Source organism: Chenopodium album, chromosome 7, assembly GCF_948465745.1.
Source record: "Chenopodium album chromosome 7, dcCheAlbu1.1, whole genome shotgun sequence".
Taxonomy (NCBI): domain Eukaryota; kingdom Viridiplantae; phylum Streptophyta; class Magnoliopsida; order Caryophyllales; family Amaranthaceae; genus Chenopodium; species Chenopodium album.
In genome coordinates, this window is record NC_137840.1 from 69,643,837 (window position 1) to 69,653,868 (window position 10,032).

The following is a 10,032-nucleotide window of genomic DNA, read 5'->3' on the forward strand; positions in this document are numbered from 1 at the left end:
CACTTTTAATAATTTGGAGTATTTAGATTAGCAAAATTGCATATCTATATTTTTACATAATTAGCAAAATACTCATAATTATTTTGTTGTTTATAAAAATCATAAATTTATAAGTGATTTTCATAAATAATGCTACAATTGGAATTATATTTTTTTAAAATATGTGTTGGTTTCAAAACTAATTTTTCATAAATACCTGATAATGTAAACAATTAAAACTATATCATCGACATAGAATTTGCTAAAAGCTTTGAACTTTTTTATTTTTTCCAGCTATCTTAAGCAGAAGGACTCTAAGGCCCTGTTTGATTCACCTTAAAAAAATAATATTAAGTAAAAATAATTTCAGTTCAGTAAAAATAAGTTCAATTCAGTAAAATTAATTTCAGTTCAGTAAAAATAATTTCAGTTCAGTAAAAATAATTTCAGTTCAGTAAAATTCAGTTTTCTTAAAGAAGAATTATAATAGAAAATCAGTAAAAATAATTTCAGTTCAGTAAAAATAATTTAAGTTCAGTTCAGTAAAAATAAGTTCAGTTCAGTAAAAATAATTTCAGTTCAGCAAAATGAAGGTGAATCAAACAGGGTCTAACTCTACCTCAACTCTTACAATTTTTTGAATCTGATATTTGTGGGACAAATACTTTAAGAGTGATAGGAAAGGTAAGGAATTCTACCCTCAAAATGCTTCTAGTGAGGATTGAATCCCCAATTTCAAAATTACAAGGTGTAATCTTTATCACTAGACCAAATTTAGCTTGATTCATTGAAGCTTAAATTAAAGATTGAATACTTAAAACACATTGGTTTGTACTAGTATACTGAAAAACATGGCTCTCCCTTGGTAGGTGGTTGTGGTCTTGTACTCTTGTGGGACGTCTTCCACTAGTAGATGTGGTTTCACTAAAGAGATGGAAGTCTACCTCAATATCCTATTTTAGCGTTTTATGTTAATATAAATGGATGAATCATTGCGCCGCAAAGATATTTCCTTATGTACTACTTTGTATTCTATACTACAATAGCTTGTTTTTCCCCTACAAAAAGAATATTCCACCTTTATTAATTAAACCACAATATCTTATTACAAGTGTTTTGAATAAACATGTGGTAAAGAACAAATGATATTTTAACCCATAGACGTAGAGATAGACTGGATCAAAATTGGCTCAACCTAATTTTTTTTCTTCAGGTTTGGACATATTTTCTAGCCCAAAATTTGTATTAATTCCATTTTTTTTTGACACGTTTTGATTTATCATTATTCACACGCATCGCTTTGACAATGTTTTGTAATTAAATGATTAATACGTTATATAGTGACGTGAGATTTTGTTAGATTTATTACAATATACATTGTAATAAGTTTGATTTAAAAAAATCTTCTATCTTTGGATAAACATAACGGGATTGGACATATTTTTTGGCCCAAAGTGAGCCTACTTTTCTTGACAAAGGCCGGCCCGGTCCACCACCTCTACATAGAGGGTACCTCAATTTTTTCATTACCTAAAAATAAAAAATAAAAAATTATAAAATCAGTCAATCACAAAGTCAACTCACGTGACACACAAAAAAGAACCGTTGATAAAGCACGTGACCACCCCTCCTACAAAATTTGAATTCGAACTTAGCGCTTGTCTCTCTCATCAACCCATTCACAAACTATTAAAAAATTAAATAAATAAAAAAAAAAAACTTACAAACAATTTAATTTCACAAAACAATTTCTTTTCCTTTTTTTTTTGGTCCCTCTTCCCCCCTAAAATCATACGCACCAACATACTCCATTAATTCAAATTCCACCATTCTTCCATTTTCAAATTCTCTCCCCATTTTTCTCTCTCTAAAATTCCCCATTTTACCCCTTTCTCTCTCCTCCCCAGGTCACCATTTTCTCTTTCTCTCTCCTCAATTTCAATCTTCGAAGCTCAAACAATTTCCCCCAAATTTCTCGATTCAATTGGATGTTCTTCGTATTGTTCTCGCTTGCACCTTAATTAATCATTCTGAAAAAATCCCCAATTTTTTAGGGTTTTTTGTTTTGATTATTTAACTAAATGGAGAACAACAATGGCGACGGAAAGAGTACACAGGACAAAGAATGTGTTCGTGTCGCTGTAAATGTTCGTCCTTTGATTACTCCCGAGCTTCTCCTCGGTTGTACCGATTGTATTACCGTGTTTCCCGGTGAACCTCAGGTCAGTAATTAAAGGGGTTTTTCTTTGATTTTAATTTCTTAGCAATTTTTTGAAAATTAGGGTTAATTTGTGTGATTTTTTGTGGATTTAGGTGCAAATTGGATCTCATTCGTTCACATTTGATTATGTTTTTGGAAATGGAGGAACACCGTGCTCTCGAATTTTCGATGAATGTGTTGCTCCTTTAGTTGATGCTTTGTTCAAGGGTTATAATGGAACAGTACTTGCTTATGGACAGGTTAGTTCTTTTGTAATTGTAGCTTAATTATTGAATTTTGTGTGTTTGGGATGAAATTTATGGCTGATTGTTATTTTTAATTGCTTAATTTTGTATTTTATCTGGATAATTGGTGTTGTTATAAACTGTTTGTTTATTTGTAATGCGTTTTACTTGATTTGTAATCTGGGTTTCTTCATTTAATGCTGAATTTGGGTGTATGATGATTTTAATTTGTACTTCGTATTTGTTGTACTGAAGACGGGGTCAGGGAAAACTTACACCATGGGAACTAACTATAATGGGGAAGACAATGCTGGTGGAATTATCCCTCAAGTTATGCAGACGATTTATTCTCGAGTTGAGTCGATGAGGGGTTCAACCGAGTTCTTAATTCGAGTGTCATTTATTGAGGTAAACTTAGTTGAGTATTACATTGTTCATTGTATTGACGATTGTGCTATATGAGAATGTTAATAAGAAAAATGTTTGAAATTAATCAGATTTTCAAAGAGGAAGTGTTTGATCTTCTTGAAACAAGTCCACCTGCATTATCTAAAGGCGATACAACGAAGCACTGTGGGCCTGCTAGAGTTCCCATACAAATTAGAGAAACAGTCAATGGTGGGATCACGTTAGCCGGTGTTACGGAGGCAGAGGTGAGGTCAAAGGCAGAGATGGCGTCGTACTTGACTCGTGGGTCTATTGCTCGTGCTACTGGTAGCACTAATATGAATAGCCAATCCAGGTATTACACTCATGAATCTCTGAAAAATTTGTGAAGACAGTGAGCTGAAGTTAGTTACTACATTAGTTCTCTATTCAAGGACTAGTTTTATTTTAGCAAATTAGTTTTGTGGTCTATTTTTCAATTGTGCAGTCCTCAGGTCGTAATGAGTTGCCATAATCTTTCATCAAGAATGATATTTCTCATGTTTTTTTTTTTGGCCTTCAGTCGTTCTCATGCCATATTTACAATTTCTATGGAGCAAAAGAAAGTTGGTGACACTGCTGATGATATTTTAAGCGCGAAGCTTCACTTGGTGGACCTTGCTGGTTCTGAACGAGCCAAACGGACAGGTGCAGATGGATTGCGTCTAAAAGAAGGTATGAAGAATTCATCTTCATTCCTCTTTACAACAATGCCATAAATATGTATGAATTACACTTTACTTATTCAGTTGTCTTTTGTATTCATTTTATAATGTGCTGTCAGGCATTCATATAAACAAGGGATTACTGTCCCTTGGGAATGTGATCAGTGCGCTTGGAGATGAGAAGAAAAGGAAAGAGGGAGGGCATGTCCCATACCGTGACAGCAAGCTCACTCGGCTATTACAGGTATATATTAGAACATGATTGGATGTCAGTTCTTTTCTATCATTCCTTGCTTTTTCTGTTTTTATATTAACAGAATGATAACTATTCTTTATTTTGCATTTTATGTTTATAATTAAATTGTGTTGTGTGTTTTTTAAATTATTAGGACTCACTTGGAGGAAATAGCAAAACCGTTATGATTGGTATGTTAGTCTCCAACAACATTTTTGTCAGTTAAACAATATAAAACAGAAACTAATTCTATTTATACTTACCTCTTTGGTTTTCATTCTGATTTTTTGTTCCAGCGTGTGTTAGCCCTGCTGACACAAATGCGGAGGAGACTCTCAATACCCTGAAGTATGCAAACCGAGCTCGTAACATTCAAAACAAGGCAGTCGTAAGTTCCAGTTCTATTATTGTACTTAATTTCTTTAATTTTCTGGGCTTTCTTTTCATTTAGTTTTCATCTTGCAGATAAATCGTGATCCCGTTGCAGCTCAGATGCAAAAAATGCGTAGTCAAATTGAGCAGCTTCAGACAGAGTTGCTTTATTATCGTGGTGACTCTAGTGTTTCATTTGATGAGCTTCAGGTACTGCAGTTTATAGAAGCTTTTGTCATGACTAGACTATGATTGTGAAATTAACATATCCTCTCTGGATATCCAGATTTTGAAGCATAAAATATCATTGCTTGAACAAAGCAACGCTGAGCTGCAACGTGAACTTCAAGAACGTCGTATCAGTTGTGAGCATTTAGCTCAACGCGCTCTTGATGCTCAGGTATTTTTTAATAACAACACTGGAAAATGAACCATATGTGTAGTTTGCCATTTTTTCATTTAGGTGATGTGCAACTTTCTGATTCAGGTTGAAAAAGACCAACTGATTATGAAGCTTGAAGCAGCAAGGAGTGGAAAATCATGGGATGAGATTGAGTCTCTGGGAAATCAGGCATGGTCATCTAGTTTTACTTTAAAGTGACATATAAATCTGTTTCTATTAAGCATATAGTTTTGCTTATTAAAATTTTTGAAAACATGTTACAGGAAATTGATTTGGTCAAGAGGTACGTGTCAAAAATTCAAGATTTGGAGCAAGAGTTAGTGCGATTACAACATTTGAATAGCATGAAGCGCGAGGGTTTTCCTGATTCCTTGGAATCAGATGATGAAGTATTACCCTCTAAGAATGCTTATTTAGGCAATCTCAGTGAGCACTCATCTGTCTCCGATGCAAAGGATATGGCTGGTATGTTGCAGTTGAATTAATCTTTATGCTAGTCATGTCAACTGACAAATTTTAAGGTTTTTATGTAACTTATTTTATGATATATTATCCTATTCTGTCTTATTTTATGATATATTATTCTTTTCAGTCTTATGCTCATGCCTATTGACAAAATTTAAGGTTTTTATGTAACTTATATTATTATATAATTTATTTCTGTCTTAATTGAACATTTCAATTATGTTTTTATTTAGGTGATGAGATTGAAGAGAAGGAGTTAGAGCATTCTTCTCTACAAGAAAGACTGGACATGGAGCTAAAAGAATTGGATAAGAAACTTCAGCAAAAGGAGGTATGTACATCACCATTTAAAACTTATGTGTAATTGTATCTGTGTTTACGCAATGACCAGTGTATTTAGTTTTCAATGCTAACCTGTAATATTGATCCATGCTGTGTCAATTAGGCTGAGATGAAGCGGTTTGCTGGTACTGATTCTTCTGTCCTGAAACAACATTATGAAAAGAAAGTTCTTGAATTGGAACATGAAAAAAAGGCATTGCAGGTGAGTATAAAATATTGATTGTGGGCTCCCTATTGAAGATTCATTGTTCTGAGTCCTTATATGTTGACAGAAAGAAATTGAGGATTTGAGGCATAAACTTGGTGGTATTTCATCGACTTCTGATGATGGTGCACAAAGGCTCAAGGAAGAATACATTCAGAAGCTAAATGGTTTAGAAGCTCAGGTGAGCTCTTTAGTTTGTAATTCTTGTTTCAATTTTCTCTCTCTCTCTCTCTTTTTATTTTTTTATTTTTTTTTATTAACTTTGTTTGAGAAAAAATGTTTGCCTTCAGGTTTCTGAGTTGAAAAAGAAACAAGAAGCTCAAGCTCAGATTTTAAGACAAAAACAGAAAAGTGATGATGCAGCAAAGAGGTTGCAGGATGAGATACATCGTATAAAAACTCAGAAGGTAAAAATTGATGGGTTACAAAAGAAAGTCTGTCTAAATTTATTCACTATGACTATATTTTTGTTTTCTGAACTTGGCACCTAAACAGGTCCAATTGCAAAACAAAATCAAGCAAGAGTCGGAGCAATTTAGATCATGGAAAGCAATGCGGGAAAAAGAAGTGCTTCAGGTAAATATAATGTGTTGTTTTATGTTTCTCTTTAGCAGTTTTAATTTAAGGATGCTTTAAATGCCTGTTTCATATATTTATTTTAATTTATCTAGTCTTGTTTTCGATTGTCTAATTTTACTTAAACATAATTCTGTTCAATGACTTGGTCTACCTGGTTTAAAATTTGAGCAATGTATATGCCAATAAGTCCAGTAATGAGCAGTTTTTGTAAACATTTTAGCAAACCTCTCCAGCAGTGCTTTAGATAAGCTATCATATATGAATACAAGCTAAATAATCGGGCTTTTCTTGTTCATCCACAGAATTACACCTGGCAAGTGATCTTTCTATTATTGAGAAAATGATGCCACCCACATATTTTTGTATTTCTATTCATTATTATTTACAATTGTGCTTGTTAGGGCTTGTGAAATTGTCTTCTCTTTTAAAAGTAAACTTTTTGTTTACGGACTTTGTGACTTGCTTATTGCCCCTCAGCTTAAGAAGGAGGGAAGAAGGAATGAGTACGAGATGCACAAACTATTGGCATTGAATCAGAGGCAAAAGATGGTAACTTCAGCTATTTTCCCTCTGCATGGATGTTAGGAGTTTCTTGCTGAAGCTCATGTATATGTTAGGAGTTTCTTGCTGAAGCTCATGTATATGTGTCAGGTTCTGCAACGTAAGACAGAAGAGGCATCTATGGCAACAAAAAGACTTAAAGAACTTCTCGAGTCTCGAAAGGCTGCTTCTCGAGACAGCTCTGGTTAGAACAAAAACTTGTTTAATTAAGTGTACACCTATGGCTTACTAATCTTCTAACTTGTGTTCATGTTTCTCTGTTTATCTATCTGGTGCTGGTATAGGTAATGGTCCTGGAGCACAGGTAAGATTAATCTGGGTTTCAAGACATTTGCTTGTTGATTTTTTTTTTGACCTGTAAAATGCTGCTGAGTGCTAACATGTTTCTCTGTTGTGAAGGCATTAATGCAAGGAATTGAGCATGAGTTAGAAGTCACTGTACGGGTACATGAGGTTCGCTCTCAGTATGAACGCCAAATGGAAGAGTGAGTTTCTATTTTATTATATCATGTTTTGCACATTTACCAAATTTCTGTATCAAGTTTTCTGGATGGTTGCATTAGTGCTCTGGAGATCTGTCATTCCGTTATGTAGCCAGTGGCTTTAAGTTCTTTTTCTTTAATTTGAATTGGTAGAAATTTTTACTTTATTTCCCTCATTCCTATATCCCAACACATTTGACCAAACTAAGGCGACTAACCAATTTTAATATTCCAGGAGAACCAAGATGGCACAAGAGATTGCAAAGCTGAAGGAAGAAGCAGAAATGCTAAAGCAGAATATTTTGAGGTGCTGCTTACTTTTATTTACCTTTAATATCAGATCTCATTTTTATTAAATATCTCCTCCATGTTATCATCACCTCAGCTTTTGATGCTTGGTTTCATGCAGTGAATGCCCTGAAACTATGTCCCCTGGTGCAAGAAACTCAAGGATCTTTGCACTTGAAAATATGCTTGCAACATCTTCAAGCGCCTTAGTCTCAATGGCCTCACAACTATCTGAGGCAGAAGAGCGTGAACGTGTCTTTAGTGGCAGGGGACGTTGGAACCAAGTTCGTTCTCTTGCTGAAGCCAAAAGCTTGATGAATTATCTTTTCAATTTGGCTTCATCCTCCAGGTACTGATACTTTAGTGATATTGTTAATTTTATGAAACTCGGAGGGGATGAAGTAAGCAATTTGACACATGGTGAAGGGGGTACTTGAAGATCTTACATCAGTACTCTGGGATTTAATTTAATTAATTTATTTAACAGGAGAAGCTTTTTTTTTTTTTTTTTTTTTGGTTGTAAAGAATTGCTTAGATATTGTATTAGATAATGATTATGGTTCATATGGATATTCAAAAGTTAGTATCATGATGCTCATTTTGTCCAAACTAATTTTATTTTGTTTTGCTTGAAGATGCATGGTACGTGATAGAGAACTCGAATGTAGAGAGAAGGACTCTGAGATAAAGGATTTGAAAGAGAAGGTAGTCAAACTTAATGGTTTTGTTAGACAATTGGAAAAACAAAATGCAGAAGTCAAGCAGCAAATACAACAGGTTTATCATTATAAACTAATTTTTATATGATGTCCTTATAAATTAAAATTTTTGGCATTTAATTTTGAACAAATTGCTTACATTATGGCATAGGTGCTCGCAACTCGTGGTGAGGTGAGAACTTATGACCTGCGACAGGTATATATGCTCTCCCATATTGTGCTTTGATTTATATTATTAATTGTTAAAAACTTTGGCATTTCCCATAATCTGTTATAGTTCCTTCCAACTCATTCTTTTCTTCATTGATTTTATTAGGGTATTAGAAGCTCTGGTTTTTTCAAGTTTGCGGGTAACAACTCAGAGCTATTGGAGGACATGGATACTTCTGATTCAGAGTATTCTTACCATGACGAGGACTCTGATGGCGAGTGGGAGGAAAATGATGTTATGGTAAAGAAAAGGAACTCTAGGAAGGGTGGTCGATCAGGGTCTGATTCAAAGTCATTGGACACCGATGGTGGAAGTTTGAAAGGAGAAGATTCAGTTGATATTGTAAAAGAGAACTCTACATCTACTATTTGCTGTACGTGTAGCAAACAGTCATTTTGCAAGACCATGAAGTGTGAATGCCGTGCATCCGGAGGTAGCTGCTCCAGCTCCTGTGGTTGCTCCTCCAATAAATGCAGTAACAGGGAAGGTGAGAGCAAAGAGGACTGTATACCTCCTAATGATGTAGAGCAGGATCGAGATCTTGCCACCCAAGGTGCAACATTACTTCAGAATGCTTTAACTGAAAGGCCTGCTGAACAACATGAAGAAAATGGTGCCAAAAGAAAGCCTTTGGCTGATATTGGGAATACAGCTGTATGTTCTGTCTCTACAATATCTTTGTGCTATATCCTATCTAGATACTTCTGTATTGTTATTTTACTATGTTTTTGAACTTGTTGCAGGGAAAATCAAATGCACCAAGGCCCATCCAAAGGAAAAAATGGCGGAAATCCACTATTCAGCTTGTTCCAGCAGCCCCAACATCAGTACAAGGTGAGCATGTAGATCTACCGGAAAAGGCAGAGAGCTGTGCAGCTGACAATGTAGCAGCAAGTAAAAAGGCGGCAGAGAGCAGTACAACCGAAGCAAATATCCCTTTAAAGTTGCCAAGGGCCATGCGATCTGCTTCCTCTAACAGCAACCTTTTGAGAGTCAGGAACACTGAACATGGAGAAGAACCTGTTGTACACAAGGACTCCGGTGAACCTGCTAGGAGAAGCCCTCTACGGAGACCAAAGAAATCTGAGGAAAAAGAAAATTTCGGCCTCTAATGTAGTACGTGCTGATTTCCTAATTTAATGTAGGCAAACTGTAGATCATTTGGAATTTGATTCCATCACAAGCTTACTTTATTATGAGGAAAAGTTTGGAAGAGGATCGATCGATCCTCAAATGATTGGTATTCTTTTATTGCTTATTCAATCTACGAGGCACCTATTACGAATGGGTTTAAAAGAAGAAAATGTACTAGCGTTTCTAGTATTACATTGTTTTTTGTGAGCTCATTGTTGTATATGTAAGAGTATTTTAAGGCACAAAATGAAGGTCTCTATTTGTTCGAATTTGACATAGAAAATTGAGTTTCCACTTTTCGTAGATTGAGCCCTAATTTATCTGTAGAGGTGAAATAACAAATGTAATAATGCTTAGTTAGCATGATTATCAACAACAAAAATGAAACAGGCAGCAATTGGGCATGAAGAGCATAGATATTACGAGTAGTGTTATTTATTAGAATGTATACCAGAACAGGATAAGAGTTCTTATTATGTTGGTTAATAATGTTAGCCTACCCTCAACTTTCACAATTTTAC

The 10,032-nt window shown here is 34.8% G+C and overlaps 1 protein-coding gene across 1 annotated transcript; it reads left to right on the top strand.

Moving 5' to 3' along the window:
* Positions 1-1,747: 1,747 nt before the first annotated feature.
* Positions 1,748-9,785, top strand: LOC145638256 (kinesin-like protein KIN-4C). Its single transcript, XM_081689221.1, has 27 exons — positions 1,748-2,201; positions 2,293-2,439; positions 2,680-2,832; positions 2,922-3,166; positions 3,374-3,525; positions 3,635-3,759; positions 3,905-3,941; positions 4,047-4,138; positions 4,216-4,332; positions 4,409-4,522; positions 4,610-4,693; positions 4,789-4,990; positions 5,224-5,321; positions 5,436-5,534; positions 5,605-5,718; positions 5,828-5,944; positions 6,033-6,113; positions 6,594-6,665; positions 6,768-6,861; positions 6,962-6,981; positions 7,077-7,162; positions 7,395-7,466; positions 7,569-7,796; positions 8,083-8,224; positions 8,318-8,362; positions 8,483-9,031; positions 9,121-9,785. The coding sequence occupies exons 1-27, from the start codon at positions 2,061-2,063 to the stop codon at positions 9,487-9,489; spliced, it is 3,795 nt and encodes a 1,264-aa protein (XP_081545347.1). The 5' UTR covers positions 1,748-2,060; the 3' UTR covers positions 9,490-9,785.
* Positions 9,786-10,032: the final 247 nt, after the last annotated feature.

Coding starts and splice junctions, on each gene's coding strand:
- LOC145638256 (XM_081689221.1), top strand. CDS start 2,061: ATGGAGAACAACAATGGCGACGGAAAGAGTACACAGGACAAAGAATGT. Junction 5,322..5,435: donor AGAAACTTCAGCAAAAGGAG/GTATGTACATCA, acceptor TGTGTCAATTAG/GCTGAGATGAAGCGGTTTGC. Junction 8,363..8,482: donor GAACTTATGACCTGCGACAG/GTATATATGCTC, acceptor TGATTTTATTAG/GGTATTAGAAGCTCTGGTTT.